The sequence below is a fragment of the Molothrus aeneus genome, chromosome 3, assembly GCF_037042795.1.
Source record: "Molothrus aeneus isolate 106 chromosome 3, BPBGC_Maene_1.0, whole genome shotgun sequence".
Lineage (NCBI taxonomy): Eukaryota > Metazoa > Chordata > Aves > Passeriformes > Icteridae > Molothrus > Molothrus aeneus.
Window position 1 is genome coordinate 27053390 of NC_089648.1, and position 19010 is coordinate 27072399.

The following is a 19010-nucleotide window of genomic DNA, read 5'->3' on the forward strand; positions in this document are numbered from 1 at the left end:
TACCTTGTATTTCTTTTGGTCAGTGCTGTATGGTCGTGTGGGAGATGTATCCTGGGCTGAATCCAAGAGAAATGTGACAAGCAGGTTGAGGGAGGTGATTCTCCCCCTCTTCTCTGCTCTGGTGAGACCCCACCTGGCATGCTGCATCCAGCTCTGGAGTCCCTGAACAAAGAAAGACATGTAACTGTTGGAGCAAGTCCAGAGGAGGGCTGTGAAGTTGTTAAGAGGACTGCAGCACCTTCCCTACAACAACAGGCAGAGAAAGCAGAGGCTGCTCTGCCTAGAGAAGATAAGGCTCCTAGGAGAGCTTGTACCACCTTCCAGTATCTAAAGGACACTGGAAGGGTACAAGGGAGCTGGAGAGGAACTTTTCACAGGGGTGTGTAGTGATAGAACAAGGGGAATGGCTTTAAGCTGAAGGACAGTAGATTTAGATAAGATTTTGTGAAGAAATTCTTTACAGTGAGGGTGACTGGAACAGAGAAGTTGTGGTTGCCCCATCCCTGGAAGAATTGTGGCCAGGTTGAATGGGGTTCTGAGCAATTTGGTCTAGTAGAAGGTGTCCTTGTCATGGCAGGGATATTGGAACTAGATGATCTTGAAGGTCCCTTCCAACCCAAAACATTCTAAGATTCTGTTTGTTAGTGACCTTGCATGTTGTCACCAAAGCAGTGTACCTCAGTCCACCTGATTCTCCATGTTTGTGATACACAGGCAAAAACAGATTAGGGGAAGAAAACAAATATCCTTCATGATGGAGCTGCTGTTTTCACTGCAGTGTTTCTTATAGCCTTGCAAGAGGGATGAATGACAGACCAGGATCCTTTCAAGGTTTCTACCTTGCCCAGCAGGCAGTAGGAACGCTGCCTTTGTGTACCCAGAAGTGCTGCAGTTGATAAGCAGCATGCTGTTGGATGTCCTTGCCCATCAGTGCTCTGGAAATGGATTTGGTATCTGAGAGGAGGAGGAGCAGGTAGAGCTGGCTGGAGCCTGGTGCACAGCTGGGGGTGGTATTTTTCTGACTTCTCAAACACCTTCTGTCAGGGCTCTTCAGTCCTGTCTTCCAGCAGCCCCACAGTGACCCAGTACTTCTGACTGCACAATTAATCTTGATCTTTTATGTGCTTTCATGTGCTTCTGCCTGGATTGTTTTCAATATAGTTGTGTCCTTCTGTGCCCCACAAGCTCTCCCCAGGCTGTGCCTGTCCTTCAGACCCACCAGCTGTCTAATCCTGCTGCAATGTTTTAGCACATCTTGTTTATCACCTTCCTTTATGCCTGCCCTGTGCTCTTTCACTGGGTTTTTCCTGGTTGTCTGTCCCTGGACACCAGCTATTTCCAGTGGTGCTTGGTGATGGTTCTCCAGTCCCTTGGGTTTCAGTGATTCCTTGGTGAGGTGGTTTCGTGACCTTAAGCTCATTGTTGTGGCTTACTATTGTGCCCCTGGAGAATCTGAAAGGAGAATTATCCCTTTGCTCCTTGAGCCCATGTCAGCTTGCAGTAAAATAAACAGCAGAAACTGAGAGCACACTTTTCTGACAGATGGCACAAAATCCACTCTTCTCTGGCCCGCCTTGCCAAGCTGGGGCAGTGCCTCTCCACCTGAGGCACTTGTGGCTTCCATGGTAATAGCATGTGATGCTTCACAGCCTCTTGCTGGTCTGTTGTGGTGGCAGAGCTGTTAAGTAAAGGTGCATTTTTTGCCTCCATTTTTCAAGGGATTGTGAATTCCCACTTTTGTGTACCCAGCTGAGGAAGGAAGCAGCAGGTCCCTGGCAGAACTCTTTGCTGAAGTGCCTCAGCTCTGGAAACAGCTGAGAGAGGTCAATACTTCTGAAACACAGTGCCATGCTCTCATCATATAAAGGGAAACCTCAATCCAGCCAGCAGGACATGCTTGGCATGGTATTCCTTCTCAGTGTTGCCCAGCAGCAGAAAAAGAGGTAATGGGCACAAGTAGAAATGTAGGATATTCAGGTTGCCCAGGGAAATCGTGGAATCTCTGTCCATGGAAAGAGCCATGGTGTGCCAGGATGCAGTCCTGGGCAACAGGCTCCTGCTGACCCTGCTCAGAGGAGGGGGTTTGAACTCAGCTATCTCTAGAGCAACCTCAACCTTTCTGTAATTTCTGGGTCTTGTCCAGCATTCAGCAGTGGAGTCAGAGCACACTAGGGACCGAAGTTTTATTGGAAGGGCTATTCTAAGGCCCTACTGAATGTGGCATTTTGGCAAGAGTGATAGCAGGAGGCAAGGTGAGAGGCTTGGCTCTCTGTTGCTGAGGGTCTGGTGGCACAGGTTCATCGTTGGAACCTGTCCATTGTGGTGAGGGTAGAAGCAATGAAGACAGATCTCCTAGTGATGGGTTGATGAGCAGTTACAAGAGGAACCAAGCAGCTCTCTGTCTGTGTGTCTGAACAGGAAACATCACCGTGTGAACCACTTTGCTTGTGTCACTGCAGCACTGATGCACAGTTCCTCTTTCAGATCAGGTAGAGTCTCTTTCTGAACTGAGATAGTCACAGATATCCAGACAGCGTACAGCTGGATGAACAGGCAGCGTGTGGACTGATCTGAGGAGCAGGCAGGATATCTAATGGCTTGTGCCAGGGATTTGAAATAAGGATCCTTGCTTTCTCCCTTCAGGTCTCCTGCTGCTGAATAACTTGTAGGAGAAAGGATCGTGCTTATTCCATCTTGTGTGAGGACAATGACAGTGACCTTCTAATATCATCAGCAGTGAAGCATTTTCATCCTGTTCTTGCTGAGATCAGTGTCTCGTGGTTGTGAGCTGATGCCTGCTTTTAAAAAATACTTTGGTTGCCTTGATGTCTTGGGGCTTTGCTGGTGTGTCAGGGTGCAAGGCGTTGTTTTTTCATGACCATTGCAGCTATTCCTTCCTCTGTCTTCTGCTGGAAGAGTCTCCCATGGGAAGGTGAAATGGAAGGGCAGTGTCTCTGCTCTCTGGTATGGAAACACAGCTACAGCCTTTGGAAATGTTTGTGGTCCTTGGTAGTCTTTCTTAAGCAGGTGACCTGCTGCTAAGTAGGTTTTGCTGCTGTTTTAACACCAGGGTGTTACCTTGCTGTTGTTTCCTGTGCTTAAGTTTCCCAAGGGCCATCTCAGGTGGTGATCAGCTACAGCCTTTCCACTCACTCAGTGGTTCCTCCTCACTTAAGTGGAACAATGGGAAAGTGGGATGTGACTACTCTAAGAACCTAACAGTTATGGAAGAGCGATTGGTAACCTTTTCTAGTGTGCAGCAGCTCAGTTTGAAATGTTTTCAGGAATAGCAGCTGTGAGAGGTGGCAGCCTACAGTGAAGAGCAAATAACATTAAAGAGGGAAAAAAAACTTGCTTCTGTTTCCATCCAGTAAAGGATAATGGAACAGAAGAATCATTCCCTGTGGGCAGGTGAGCAGAGATAAATTAGAGGTGACAGCAAATACATGAACTATGGATTTGTACAAAGCACATGCCACTGCAAGGCCAGGGGCAGGTGTTGGCCTCTGTGTGTGTGGCACATGAGCTGGGCAGTGTGAGTGTACAGACCTGGTCCCTGGTGCCCCAAAGTGTCAGCCGTGTCATGTCTGTCACTGGAAGCAAGGCACTGGAAGTGGGGAGGGGCACACACGTGTTGTGGCTGTTTGGGTGTCCAAAGTGTGTTTGCCTGGTGAGCTGTTCTGCAATGGAGACGATTCCTCATTGCTGGAAGGAGGATGACTGGGTGGCCATGTGCTCATGGGATGCAACTCTGCCCTAGACCAGGCTTGGCCAGCTCTGAATGCAGAGACCTGTCTTCTAGTGTATCTATAATATCACCAGTCTTCAATTCTCCAGGCTATCTTAGGATGAGGGTTGAAAGTCTGTCATTTATTCCTGTTTTTGTTCTTCCTTGACAAACTTCTACATGCAGTCTCTGAATGGGATTAGTAGAGCTGAGCTAGTCTTTACAGCAGTAGGTGGGTAGAAGACACCCAGGGGCTTACCAGTTGTGTCTCAAGGATCTTGTTGGGGCTGGCAGAAAGGAAGGAAGGATTCTAAGGCCAATCTGATAACCTGGCTGATCAGAAAGATGTTTTCTGCTATGTAAAAATAAGAATTTTAAATTGAACATAAACCTCTTGTGCTCTTGCCTTGATCTTATCAATGTTGAGAACACCCTCTGCTTGGACAGGGGCCCGATCCCTGGAATGACTTCCCTGTCTCTTATCTCTTTGTCCAATGTTTCCTCAGTTTGGGGAAGGGTTGTGTGTAGCCAGGGGGGGAATGCCTCTGTCTGTTAAAAACTACTCTAAATACCTGATTTTTACTGGATTTCATGGCAAAGGCTAACCAGCCTTTAGCCTGCCCATAGCAGGTAGAAGTGGGACTGTCATGTCTCTCTTCTGTTTCTGTAAGGATAAGAACTTCTATTGCTTCCTGCTTTTCATAAATTCCTGCCATGTATGCTATGCCCTCACACCTGTTGAATCATGTAAGTGCCCACAGAACAGACTTTGTGGAATAACCAAGACTCTAATCCACACAGCACCATGAAAGAGCAAGTGGATGGTGAGTGAGGAGGCTGACTTCCTATTTTCAGCACTGTTCCTGCTTTGTGGTCTGATATGGGTTGTAGGTCTGGTTTAAGGATACGGGGAGGTGAGGAGTGGTAGAAACAAGGTGCAGCCCAATTGCTTCTGGGATAGCCTTGTGTGTCAATGGTGGCTATGGCTAGTGGCACTGTGGTTCAAGGGAGTGGAAAGTGGCAAGGTGTGTTTCACAGAGAGAGGGTCAGATTTAATGACTTCTGGGTCATATGTGGGTGATGGAGCAGAGAGAGATAGAGATGTAGGGGATGGCACAGGGTCACAGAGAGCCACTGTTCTCTGTCAGAGCTTCAAGTCCAAGATGGCTGATTAGGCACATCTGCTCACTGTGTCCAGGCCCACTGCAGTTCTGCTCCCTTTTTGTTCGTGTGGCTGTGGGAACCTGGTACCCATTGCCTCTCCCAGTCCCTGGAGTTGTGATCCTCTTTTCCCACACACCTCTCCCAGAATACACCCACTTTCCTGTGCTTGGCTTCCACAGCTGGGGTGGTTTGTCCGGAGGCAAGCGCACCATGTCAGCATGTGTTCGCAGCCTGCTCATGCCAGGCTAATTAATCCTCACTTTGCAGGTTTAATTTGGGTACCCTTCAAGTTGAGAGCAGCTCTGTGCCAGCCTGCCTGGCCAGAGGGAATCTGCTCGCCCTGGCCTCATGCAAACTGGAAGCTGCACACGCCCAAGCGCGCACCACGTGCCGGCTCTGTGGGAAGCACGGTACCTGGGCTTCCTGGCCCCGAGGGAGGAGGACTCTGAGGCAGCTGCTGTGATCCCTCTGAGAGCAGGGTGTTCCTGCTGCACAGCAAGGGCTGGAACGGGGAGGGTGGAGAGGAAGGAGAGGGTGAGGTAGTGTCACTTGTGTACAGACCCAGACTAAAGACTCTACTCAGATGCATTTGGAGATTTAGGGCCAGATTGTGCCATGTCTGTGTTTGTTTGGAGCTACTCTTGTGCTTGTCTCTTCTGCTCAGGCACATGCAGACCCTGTAGTATTTGCAGGACCTGCTGCAGGTATGCAGGAAGCACAGGCAACTTCTTATCAGAAGGAAGAAAAGTGGGTGCAAGATATGGCTCACTAGTAGGGAAATATGGGTTCATTCACTTGGTCCGAAGAGATTTGTCTTCAGAGCATGATCTTTACTGGGACCCTGGTGTGGTGAGTTCCCCAGCTTGGCCAGGGAGCACCGACAGACTGCCCCTCTGAATGACCCATCTGTCCCTTTTCTTTGTGCAGCCTCTTTCCTTCAGGTTGTCAGGCAGGCAAAATCAAAGCTTGTAGTCAGCTTTGTCAAAGACCTATCTAAAGATGTGTGAGAGAGGAGAAGAAAGGCTTATCATGCTTGTGCCAGCAAGGACCCAGAGCTGAAACTGGCTATTTCTGCTTTTGGGCAAGTGACCAACACGCATCTGCTAGGCCCTTTGAAGTACCTTCCAAAAAGGTTCAGTGCTGGCTGTCTGGTGGCACCTCTGTAAGTCTGGTAGTTGCCACCTCACAACTCTGCACACACATTTGCAAATGTTTGATTTTTTTTAAATTTTTTTTTAAACCTTTCTAAGAGGAACAGTGATGTGTTTGTAAACCATTGAACTGCTCTTTGCAATGTGGTGGTATGGAAAGAAAAAGGTGTTAGGCAGCCTTATGTTGGTGATGGCAGACAGGTCTTTCAGTCTTTCAGTCTTGGGGGGGGGGGGGGCAATGAAAATCATAAGAAAACAGTGCCCACTGCAAAGTTTTGAGTTCCTTGTCAGAACAACATTTGGAGATGATTTTTTTTTCTTGGAAGAGAAAAGAAAAGGGTAGTCATAAAGTGAAGTTCTGGCATGGTCTAGTTTTTTACTATTCTTTGAAATAAAATTCTCTATGAACCTGGGAGTGTAGGACAGACTTTCAGGAGGAAAGGAGTTTGCCTGTGAAAATTTCCTTCTTGAGCTGCTCCGGGTCTGTGACTGGAATGAATTGTTAGAGGCCCTATCGGAGTTAATGAATAAGCAGTTAAATGTGAATTGTTGCTCCACTGGAGGAGCTGGTCCTGCTTGCCAGCGACTATTTCTTGAAAACTGCCTGAAGCAAGACTGTAATTGAAAAGAAATCGCCTCTCATCAGAAGGTTGAAACACCTAAAAGTTAATTAATTCATCCTGGCTGTAGTGTACTGTTGTGGCTTAACCCCATGATGAAGTTGCTAACTTGCTACCCCGGTGGGTTGGGGGAGAGAATTGGGAGGGTAAATGTGAGATGGCTTGTGGGGTGAGATAAACATGATTTAATGGAGAAAACAAAAACTGCAAGCGAGCAAAGCAAAACAAGGAATTCATTCACTGCTTCCCCTGGGCAGGCAGGTGTTCAGCCATATCCAGGAAAGCAGGACTGCATCATGGCTACTTGGGAAGCCAAAACACCAGCTTAATGCCATCATATGGTATGGAAAAGTCCTTTGTCCAGTTTGAGTCAGATGTCCTGGCTGTTTCCTTCCCAGCTTCTCATGCCCTTCCAAACCTTCTTGCTGTCAGGGCACAAGAAGCTGAGAAGTCCTTAACTTAGTATAAACACTGCTTGACAGACTGATATTTTTAGTTATTGCTGTCACCATTATTCTCATCCTAAATCTAAGTCACAGGATACACCAGCTACTAGGCAGAAAATTAATTTTATCCCAGCAGAAACCAGGACATGTATTATGCATTGAAGAAACTGAGGCAGAGATGTTGGGAAGTAGCCTGGGCAGAACAGTGTTTGGAATTACAGATGTAACTAGAAGCAGGCATGTGGGTCACCTTCCCTTGCTCACAGCTGATGGCTTCATACATCAAAGTTGAAGAGTGAAGAAGTTTATTTTCTAACACAGCAGGGGTGAGAGGAAGAAGCACAAAGTGGAGTTAAATCAGTGTACCTGTAAATGTTCCTCTGTGAAGTCTGACAGCCTTTACTCTTTCTGTGCCCTGCCTGAATATTGGTGCTACCTCTGGCTCTGCCCATTCCTGGGCAAGGCAGCTGTCTCACAGACAGGCAGCATCCCAGGCAGGCATCTGTCCTTGCCAAAGCTGTTCTGGGGATTTATTCCTTTCCACACAGGGTGGTGGTGGAAATCGGATGCACCTTTACAGCTTGCAATTACATGGTGCCTTTCATCCCAAAGGACTTTGAACAAGTGAGTCTGCAGATTGCAAAGGGATCAGTCACCCACCACTGGAAGGCAGCATCCTTTAAATGGAGCTCAGCAGCACTTCCCAGCCACTGGGGCCCAAGAGTAGGAAAGAAGGAACTCCAATGCTGGATTGGCCTTGAGTAGGGACAGGTTGGCAGAGTGCACAAGCTGATCTGGGTTGAATCCCACCTGGATACTAGGGCTCTTATGAAAGAGGACCAAAGAGTCCTTTTAATGTTCCATCTTCTCTAGCATGCCACTCTCTTCAAAGACGTTGTGTTGAGCATTTCCCTGCTCCTGTGAGGGTTCTATTCCCACAGCTGAAAGCTCACTTGGACCTGTTCTCACTTTGGCTTTGTCCAGAGAGGAGAACCATGATTCCATAGAATCATGGGGCCAAAATCATGTTACTGTCTGCATTTGAGATATTTACCCACACTTCATAGAAGTAAGTGACCTGTTTCTAGGAGGAATGTGGCTTCATATTAGTAAATTTAGCTTTGCATGTTTGTCTTCTTCCTCTATACTCTTTCCTTGCCGAAGTGTACAGTTATGTTACAGGTGGGTTTATGGAACATTTGTGCATTTGTCTGTTTTCTGAGAGCTGCTAATATGATTGAAATCAGTATTTCTTCTGTGATGTTTAATCTTACTGGCCTTCTTTGAGGCACCTCCCTCCGCTTGCTATATTTAGGTGTACTTCTTTGTTAATACACTTCAGATATGTTTCAAACCTGGTTGTTTATTTGCCCCCCTGTATTTAAAGGTGATAATGTGTTGGTGAGAACAGCACATGTTGGCAGGACTGTATGTGTAGGCTCACGTACATGGGTGAAGAGGCATCCTTGACCAAGGTGGTTTGTGTATAGTTGCTTGAAACATGTCTAAGATGAGTTTACTTCCCTTAGGAGCTCATCTAACCCAAATCAGGTATGCAGTGGGACAGTGTGGGTATGTCCAGGTACTGGAACGACCTTGTGTTCTGAGCAGCTGATGAGCCAGTGATGAGCTGTGGTGCCTTAGACCATCCCCCGGATGCTGTGAAGTTCCGGCTCTGCATGGCTTGAATTACTTTACAAACAGGCAAGGTTTGTATGAGTAGAACAGCCCTCCTTGTGATTTCTGAGTCAGGAGTCTGTGTGTTCCCAGAGGGATGTGCACAAGTGACCAGGGAAGCGCCTGTGTACTGGGGAGAACCTGAGGCAGGTGAGTATGTGCGAGTGAGCACGTGTGTTTGACAGAGTATATGTATGAGCCTGTGTGCTCTCCTGTGGCAGCCGTGTGAGTCTGACTCGGGCCATTCTCCAGCTGTGTAAATAGATTGCTTAGCAAATTGAGGGCTCTGGTTAATGATTTCCATGAGCACAGGGCCCATATTAGGCTCCGTTCTGTGAGCGGTACCCAGCTGTCTGAATGCCATTAGAGTGAACACATGATCCTTTAATGTCAAGTGCGTATTGTTTGTGCTCTGAGGAGCCTCTGCAGGAGCTGGCCTGGGGTTGCTCACCAGGGGCTGTCAGGCAGGTTTATGGCAAGCTCCCTGGGGACCTGCTGCAGTGGCAACAACTCTGATCACCCTTCCCTAGTCAAAGCTAAGCCCCAGGCATGGTGTTCCCAAGGAGAAGGGCAGGCTGGCTAGGACGCTTGCCCAGACTACAGGGAGGCAGCTGGCCCAAGCCACAGGGTGGCAGGAACATGTTCCCCTCTCTGGCAGCTGGCTCTATCTGTTTTTGTTCTGAAAATACATCTACAGAGCTTTGCCTTGTGCTACTCATCAGGACCAGACCACCACATGCTGTGATCCCAAATGGTGTCTTGAACTAAGCCAGATCAGGCCTGGTCATCCCTAGAGCTGGATATGAACTCCAATCTAAAAATGCTCGTCTGCAAGAAGAGAGTTGAGGGATTTGGAGGTTTCTTACCTCCAGCAAGGTCAGTACCAGAGGTGCTGCCCTGTCAGTCAGGGAGCAGGTGCACGAGGATCCTGTGTGGCTCAGGGTTATAAAGGAGTTCAGATTGATCAGGATGTTGCTATGGATGAGGGAGTCAGGTTACTGCCTCTCCTGTTACTGCCTGCAGCTGGGCACAGCCCGTTCTCACTTAGCCCTTGTCTGCAGTTGTTGAAAGCCAGTGGTCATCTTGTGGCTGCTTGAGAGGTGCCAGGATGAAGAGGCAGGATTGGGTGCATTTTGAGTCTCACTTGCAGCTGCATGACTGCCCATCAATCTCAGCATCCCCCTGCATCTTCTCACATCCCTGACCTTCAGCCTCACCTGTTCTGTGCCCATGGTCCTGGCAGTGCTCTGGGAAGGCTCTCTGTCCCACACATTGGCCCCAGAAAGAAACCACAGCACAGCTTTCCACCCAAAGCCTGGTGAGTTTTGTAGATTACTTTTGTCTGTCCTTTGGAGCCATCTTTCCCCGGCCTCTTCATCTGCCGTCTGCCAAAAATGAACGGATTCAGCTGCCTTCCCTAATCCTGTCTGGCATTTCAAAATGGAGGGGACTGCCAGGTTCTTTGTTCCCATTCCCTCTTGGCACTGGCAGGGGACCTTCTCTGCTCTGGAGAAGGACAAATGTGCTGATTTATTCTGCCCCTTGGCTTTGAATAGGGGTTGCTATGTTACCTTCCAGCTCTGAGGCCTGCCAGAGCACACACCATATATAACCTCACAGCAGGTGGCTATTGAGTAAAGGCCCTTAAATCTGCCTCTCTTGTTTCTTATGCTGCTGGCCAAGGTGTCAGGGGGATGTAGCAGGGCATGATTTGCTGGCTGAAACTCTAGGCGCAGCTGATGCCAAGCACCTTGTTGGCATTTTCCATTCTCGAATGCCCATCTTAATTGCAGAAGAGATACCAGCTAGGCAGGAACATGCTGCCCACACTGGCTTTTAGAGGCCTTTCCTGACATAAAGGCTGCTGCCCAGTGGGGCTGAGCTGTGACCAAGAGCCTTGGAGACGAGGCTTCCAGATCCTGCTGCAGTTATTGCAGCTCTCAGGGCCTGGCTTGGACACTTCCTAAGCTCACTCTGATTTTCTGCGTGTTTGGGTGGGACAAACCATCTGAGCAGCTTTTGGGGGGTATTTGTGTGTTGCTGCCTTGTCATGACAAGTTAAAGGCAGAGGAGAGGTGGAAGCATCAAAACGTCACCTTGCCATGCTGTTAGGTGTGTGATAGACCTGAATCTGAAATGCTAAAATCAACCTCTCTCTTCTGTTAGACAGAATTGGTAAATGTTCCTAAAAAGCCTATTCTTTGAGGAACAGTCCCACAGTGCAGGCTAAGCCAAGGAGACCATAGTTCTAGTTAGGAAAGGCCTAGAAAAGGAACAGGGAGTCACATAACACCAGAGCCCAGTCTGAATCACATAGAATGTTAAGAGTTGGAAGTGACCCTAAAAATAATCCTGTTCTAATCCCACCTGCCATGGGAAGGGACACCTCCCATCAGACCAGGCTGCTCAAGGCCTTATCCACCCTCACCTTGAACACTGCCAGGATTGGGGTATTCACAACCTCTCTGGGCAACCTGTTCCAGTGTCTCATCACCCTCACAGGAAAGAATTTCTTCCTAATGTCTAGACTAAATTTCACCTCTTCCAATTTGTACCCATTACTCCTTATCCTGTCACTACAGTTCTTGAGGAAGAGTCTTTCTCTGGCTTCTGTGGAGCCCCTTTCCAGACACTGGAAGGTTCCTGTGAGGTCTCCATGCTACCTTTTTTCCTCCAGGCTGAACAGCTCCAATGTACTCAGCCTGTCTTCACTGGGGAGGTGCTCCAGTCCTCTTAACAACTTCATGTCTTCCTCTGGACTTGCTCCAACAATTTCATTTCCTTCTTCTGTTGGGGACTCCACAGCTGGATACAGTATTCCAGGTGGGGTCTCACCAACTGCAGGATAAAGGGGGAGAATCCCTTCCTTTGACCTGCTGGCCATTCTGCTTTTGATGCAGCCCAGGATTCCACTGGCTTTCTGAGCTGTGAGTGCACAGTGCTGGCTCACCTTGAGTTTTTCATCAACCACCACCCCCAAGTCTTTTCCTGCAGGGCTGCTCTCAATCACTTCTTTGCCCAACCTGTAGGTTTTTGGGTTTTTTCCTAACGTGTTTGTCATTGGGTTTTTTCCTGACCTCTGTGAAAATAGTGGTAAAGCCCTTCCCAAGAGTAATGGAAGTGCAGTGAGAGTAGGGGATGTTTGCATGAGTTTCTGAGCTACTGAACTTTCCACATATTCCTTGGGAATGAATTCTACAGAATCATGATTAAACACTCTCCTGGACCCTAGAGAAGTGAGACCTCCTCTCCCGGCCAGATAGTATCGGTGAAATAGCTGTCCCACTAGTGCTTCTGCTTGCATAAGGAAAGAAACAAACCAAAGTTCCTGAAAAGTTAAAGGAAAGCTCTACACATCTAACAGAGTGGAATTACTTCTTTGGCACCATCATTCCTCTGGGATCTACATATTCTAGCACAGCCTGGTGGAGAACAGCATTTCTGTCCTGTCACACATGCAGGGCATACATGACTATTTCTGGCTTCCTTACTCTGGACCTGCTCTGAACACTGGGAGCAAAAGAGGAGAGAATGGTCTTTAGTGGCCATGGTAAAACAAGTCTGTAAGGCCTTGGGGGTTGGATCTTTTCTTCCAAGCAATTCTCAGCCATTCCTCATCAAATTGTGGAGTCTGGAACCAAAACCCTGGAGAGTTTTAGCATGCCTGGGACTTTAAGAAAGAGTGGTTTGTAAATCCTTATTGGAGAGCTGTTGAAAAATGGGGCTGAAGAATGTGTTTCCAGAGATAACTTGGTTTGTCTCCATGCTCTAAAAGTGTACCAGATCTTACTTCAAGGCCAAGTGAATTTAGCTTTTCGATGTGATACCTTTTGGTAGTGATGCTTTTCTGACTCTGGTACTCTAAACACATCATGGATTATCCTGTTTCACTTAGTGGCTACAGGTGCCATGGGCCCTAGTCAGGTGAATCCTAGGGACCTCAGTCCTGGAGAAAGGGAGGTGTGCCTGCTTTTTATCTTGAAGGGTAAGAGCAAGGATGGGAGCAAAGTGCTCCCACTGCTTATGTTAGTGCCATTGGCTGCTAGTGCAAGCATCACCGTACAGGAGGTGTAATTGTATCAGAGAGGGGGACGACAAAGCACTCAAGGCAGGAATTTCACTGTTTGCAGCTGACATGAGCACTGACTTCATGCCTGTTTTTATTCCCCTGCAGAGCACCAACGGAGGCCGCCCGCCACCCCACTTTCTGTATGATCCCTCCACTTTTGCCTTCCGTTCCCTCAGCACCTTGAAGCCGCTGAGCCCCATAGCTCCAGTGGAAGAACCGTCATGTGCCTACTGAAGGAGTTTCTCCAAAAAACCTCAGGAACTATCACCCAGTGTCCTGCCTGGCAGGGAGAAGGGGAGGTGGTGATACCCAAGGGGAGGGGTGGGAGAAGAAGGGGCAATGAGACGTCTTTGCAACGCAGCTGCTCTGGCAGGAGGAAGCGAATGGCTTGGCAGCAGTGCCTGTTTTCATACCACTGGTGGAGCTGAGCAGTGGCACAGGGAGTGAGTTTTGTCTCTCAGGGCAAAGCAAACCAGTCAGGTGCACAAACTGCAAGAACTGCCACCAAGGCAGTGTCAAACGTGAGGTTGGTGGCGACTGAAGATATCCAGGAGGTGTTCAGGGGTTGGTGTGACCTGCATGGCAGCAGGGTTGAGTGATCAAGCTGTGAAACCAAATCCAGTCAGTTTCCCAAGGATACCTGGGTATACAGTGCTTTGCTATAGACCTGACACTTCTCCCACTCAGAAGTGAGCTCAGGATTGGAGAAAGAGGCTATACAGAGCTGCTTGCAAAACAAGAAGATCCCTCTCTGAGATTGTTATAATTGCATTCACATCAAGCTCTCTCAAGTGGAAAACCTGGGGACAGGGAGGTGTGTGGAGGAGTAACTGGCACATTTAGCTGTGCATTCCAGATGATCTGCTGGCAGTTCAGTGATACTGCCCAAAAAGAGACTGAAATGGGAGAGTGAGACAGCCATATGTAGATCTGGGGTTAGAATAAAATTTTAGAATTGGAAGGTCTGTGTTGAGCCACCCAGGAAAATGCAGCACCCACCTTCAGTCCTCTCAGCATCACCAAAGAGAAGAACTTGGGGGTGACTGTGTGTTCATGGATCTCCTCTCTGCTGAGGCAGTGTGTGTTCTGGGGTATGTCACACTTCTCCATAGCATTGTCCCACTAACATGATGGTGGAGGTAACTGGTACCACCAAACTCAAACCAATTTAATGTCTCCAGCAAGCTTTCCACTCCCCTTGTTAAATTCAGGTACACTCCTCTGGTATCAGTGGGACAATATTCCCACATGAAGCAAGGAGTGGGAAAAAGTCGATTTTGTGGCTGTTGATGGAAGAAATAGGAGAGGAGTTTGAGTGAAGATGGGGGACATTTCTCCACAGACAGTTCTGTTGGGACCATGCTAGGCCTTGCTGCCACTGGTGTTTTGCTGGGATCTGTCCTCGGGGCATGTGTGTGTTTTGTGCTAAAGGCAGGAGTTAACAGGACAAGCTCTTGCCTCTCCTGTTGAGGTAGAGGAACAAGGCCTTTCCTCTTGCTGCACCTGGTGGAGAGAGTAAACTCTTGGTGTAGGCATTGCCCACCATGAGCCTGTACCTGAGTGCAAGGGGAAGCAAGTAGTTTGTCCAGATCAGGAGGAGCAACTGTGAGTAATACAAAATAATTTTTGTTTTTTTAAATCTGCCTCAGTGTAGAGTCTTTGATGCTGCTCTCTGGTTGAGACCAATGCTCAGTCCAGCTGCCAGTAGGAGGCTACCCAGTGAACTGGTCTGGGCCCTTCAGTGAGACCCCTGGGGAAAGTCTAAGGGCTGTAGGCTTTGGGATTCAGGTGGGGGACCTGAATCCTCCACCCCCCTCTTCTCCCTAACTCCTGTCATTCAGGCAGGCAGAGCAGCTGGGCAAGGTGGTGAGGGGATGTCTGTCCTGATGCTGTCCCAGCTCTGCCTGCTGTTTGGCTCCAGACTGTGACAGCTGGGCCACCCCCTGCACAAGCACCACCTCCAAGAGGTCACTTGTGTTTACTGGTGAGGGACCTCTGGCAGACCATCGTGGTTCCCTGCAAGTCCCTATTTCCAAGAGAGTGCAGTTCCTCTGCTGTTTCCTCCTGCCCCTGTAGAAATTCTGCTTATCTTCTTTTGATGGCACACCTCAGCTTTTTAACTGCTGCCAGATCAGGCTGCCGAGTGCAGGACAGGAAGGATTGCTCCTTTGGACCAAATCCCTGTGCTCAGGGGATGGGACAGCCATAGCCTGGTACCCATCTAAGAGGCACATTCCTTGTGCAAATGGCTGGGGTGGCAGCCTCCTGCATGGCCTGCAGCCTCAGGCTTTGCTCAGCAAGAGCTGCCAAGGTGCTGGGGCCCAGAGGTGTGTTCTGCCAGCCAGCAGGTGGGGCAGGCTGCCCTGCCCCAGGTGGGAGCAGGGAACAGGGATGTCCTGCGGATATTGTTGCCTTTTACTACTTTTGTAACTTTTCTGTCTTTTCTTTTTCAATCAGAAGAAAAAATAATAATAATAAAAAAATTTAAAACCCTACAGTGAAATAAAGTGTAACAGCTGCTATACTCTGTGTGTTTGTGGGTGGGGGTATGGAGGGGGTGGAGTAGAGTGAGCTGTGACACAGTGCAGCCAGTCCCAAGCACTTCACAATGCAAGGAGGCCACATCTGCAAGTGAATGGCTTTGGAAATGAAGAGCTTGTCCAAAATGAATGCTAGGCTCTTTGTATGTGTACCTGCTCCATTTGAGGTATGGTGTATTGTCCCTCACTGGTGCTTTCCTCACCAACACAGTACTTTGGCTTTTGAGGAACTACCCAAATGGTCTTTGGCTTGTAATTTTAACTTCAGGAGGTCTTGCATGTCTGTCCTGAGAGTCTCCGCAGCCATTTTGTTTACAGCCAGAGTACTTTTCCTTCTCTATAATTTAGCTGTAGTTCATCCCTTCCTCTGAATTTTGGTCTAAATCCTCCATCTCGGGTACTTGTAATGTGCATTCCCCACCCCTTATTTACTTGAGCTAATTCCTGTCTCTCCCCCACTCCTGACTCTGGATCTTCACCAGCATCTCACAAGACTATTACCTATGTCCCCTTTTCCAAGGCCTCCTGAGAGATATTAGCATAAATTCCCTTAGCAGTCCTACTTAGATTCATTACCAGGAGGCCTTTTCCATTCTTCCCTCCAAGCTCTGATCTCCTCTAGGCTTCTTGCCATCTCTCTTATCTTGAAATCCTCCCCTCTCTGTCAGCTGCAGCTTGTTAATTGGCCTTGGCCAATTTTGCAAGGGTTGTATGGTGCCTTGCTGGCTCCCCCGAGCCCTTGCTCTTGTACCTCCCTTACAGAATACTTTCCTCTGGGATGTTTCTTCCAGCACAGCCTGATCCCTCAGCACAGCCACCCTTGGAGCCCCAGATGCCGTTCAAAACCGTGGTGGTGGCTGTTACTCCACAAACCCTGCTCACCTGTAGGCCTCTGCCAGGTCAAGCTTGCTGTAAGTCTGTTGTGTGTATGCAGAGAGAGGGATGCATTGCCCTTGTATCCCCTGGGCTGGAGTATGGACACCCAGTGCTCCAAAGCCAGGGTACAGCCGGTGAAGGGCAGCAAGCTGGCATACAGCTTGGCATTGCACAGCCAGCCCAGTGGCCAGGGTGAGATGGGGGTAGAGCTGCTGCTGCCCCAGGGCTCTTGTCTGGGCCCCCAGCATCTGTTTGGATTTAGTTCAATTGTGCCCACCCATCATCTCTCCCTGCAGCCTGGGACTCTGGGTTAACAACAGGGCAGCTTTTGTGGTGAAACATGGTGGTAAACTGTGATATGGCAACAACTCTGAAGCTGAAGGAAGGCAGGTTAGGGGTATTCATGAAGATCTTACAGGGTACTTCTCAGCTCTAGCTACCACTGTTACTGACAAAGGAGAGTGGGGATGTTGGCCTCCTGTGGATGCCAGACCCTGGCAAGTGGGAACACTTTCCCAAAGCCCACTGCAGAAGGTATTAGCAGAAACCAGGGAAATGAGAGCTGAGCTGTGGTCTTTGAGCCACTGTCCTTGCTGTAGCCACTGTCCCCTGTTGCTGCCTCTGACATCCATCCTGCAGGCCTGATCACCTCTTTGGGTTCCAAACAAGATTGTGCAAACACTTCCTCCTCTGCCAGAGCAGGCAGGGATGCCAGCTGAGGCCTGAGCACTGTGAGCATGGTCACGTTGGTGTGGGTCCCTCAGGACCTCTGCTTTGCTGGAGCTCCTGGCTTCCCACCAGGTTTGGGTCCTGGCTCAGCAGGGCAGCCTGTAACTTCTGAGTCCTTTCTCTGCTCTGAGCCATCTTGCTTGGAGATGTGCAGGTGTTTCCCTTCAGAGCAGGGCTGTTGTGCCAAAGTGCAGCTCAGCTGTGTTAACCATCTGCAGGAGGGTGAATGGGGACAAGCGGCTGTTTGAAGAGCTTGGCTACGGCTTCTCTACAATTTAAGCAGGACCCTTTAAGCTAATACTGTTCTCCAATTAAAGTAAATTAATTAGGTTAATGCTATGGCCTTTTGAAAATAGCAGACAAGAACAAAGATCACAGCAGCAGAAAAATGAATTGTTCCATGTATGCCCTGAGCCTCAGTGAGTCCCTTTGCAGCCAGCACACAGGATTGTCTCTTCTTGGTGTTGTCCAAACATTTTCTGACATACATGTATGCACATGCATGCACACATGTGAGATATATATATATATATATTTATTTTTATATATATATATATATATATATATATATATATATATATATTTCTATCTCACTGTGTTTCATTTGTGCAGAAATCTCTGTCCTCTGACAGTCCCCCATGAGCAGGGTGCCCTGTGCTCACCTGCCTGGCTCAGTCTGTGGCAGGGCTCCATGTGAAGCACATCTGTGGCACACTCACCCCTCTGTGCAGCAAAGTGCAGTGTTGCTTGGAAAACCCACCCTGTTTCCAGCTGCATGCTGAGTGTTGACCCATCTGCCTACCTATGGGATTGACTAGGAAAATGGGCAAAACTGGCAGTGCTGCTGGGGCCAGGGTTCTCACCCCAGGCTCGATGGAGGCCACTGAAACATGGCTTGGCACAGGAAAAACTGAGAAGCAGAATTTCCAGAGGGACAGACCATCTCATTCAAACAACTTTGGGCTTTCCCTGCTCTTCCTGAAGCTGCGTAGCATGTTGAGGCAAGGTGTGGGGTGAAAGAATGCATTCAAGGGTGTGTAGTAAGTTAGGATTGAATGGGGTATGTGCTGATAAAGTGAAAGTATATAGACACAGTGCATTTACAGTGGCATTTTTGTGCCTGTGGTGTTTGTATTTATGGCATATTAGTTATATTTTAATCAGAAGGATGTATTGGAGGAGTGAAGATAAAGGGGCATGCATGCATCCAAGTGTGGTTCTGGAAGGATGGATGCTGGTGGATGTGCACCTGGAGCATGGGCAGAAGAGCCTGTGCAGGGGATGGGCATGAATGACGCTGTGTGTTCCCAGGTGTCTGCAGTCAGTGAGTGATGCATGGAGGACATACAGATTGGTTATGTATGCCAAGGCAAGGGTGGTGTTTCTTTCCTGTTTCTGCAGTCTCATCCATTATGGTAATAACTGGCAGACTTTTGCAGAGTATCACACCAGTAATGACTGGAAAAGTGAAGAAAAATTTACAAATGCCTGATCTGTGCCCTTGAGGCACTTGGGAGTTTGGGCAATTTCACCATTGAATTAAAAAGAAGCAAGCATGTGGACACCAGTGACTCAAGACTATCTGATCTCAATACAAATTAGAGTGTGATTGTATGCTGTTGCTTCTCAGACAAGAACTTCAGGAACATCAAATAAAAGTAGCAGGTGGCAGGTTCAAAGCAAACAAGCAGAGGCAGATCTGCACAGAATGTGGGGTTGCACTGGGGAACCCTTTGCCACAGGATGCTGTGGCTGCTTGGTTTTTACACTGCTACAGACTTGAAAAGAAAGAAAGATGAAAAAAGAAAAATACTACCTAGGAAACTACATGCACAAATGCCACCTCTGGTTGAGGAGGGTGGTGACATAGGGGCATTTTCTGGGGTAGGTTACTGTGTGCCAGTCCCATCTCTGCTCCCTCCTCAGTGGCAGGGTCTGCTCCTGCCAGGGTTGCAGGTGGGCCAGTAGCTCCAAACAGGCACATGCACCAGCAACTGACCCTGCCATGGCA

At 48.5% G+C, this 19010-nt stretch overlaps 1 protein-coding gene across 2 annotated transcripts in view; it reads left to right on the forward strand.

The window, feature by feature from the left end:
• The window catches only part of LOC136555264 (uncharacterized), a 59776-nt gene extending 44400 nt beyond the window's left edge, over positions 1–15376 (forward strand). For both annotated transcript variants that reach the window (XM_066547873.1, XM_066547874.1), the window contains one exon: positions 12960–15376. In XM_066547873.1, coding sequence (XP_066403970.1) covers positions 12960–13088 — 129 coding nt within the window. In that variant the 3' untranslated portion in view covers positions 13089–15376. The remainder of the gene's footprint in view (positions 1–12959) is intronic.
• Positions 15377–19010: the final 3634 nt, after the last annotated feature.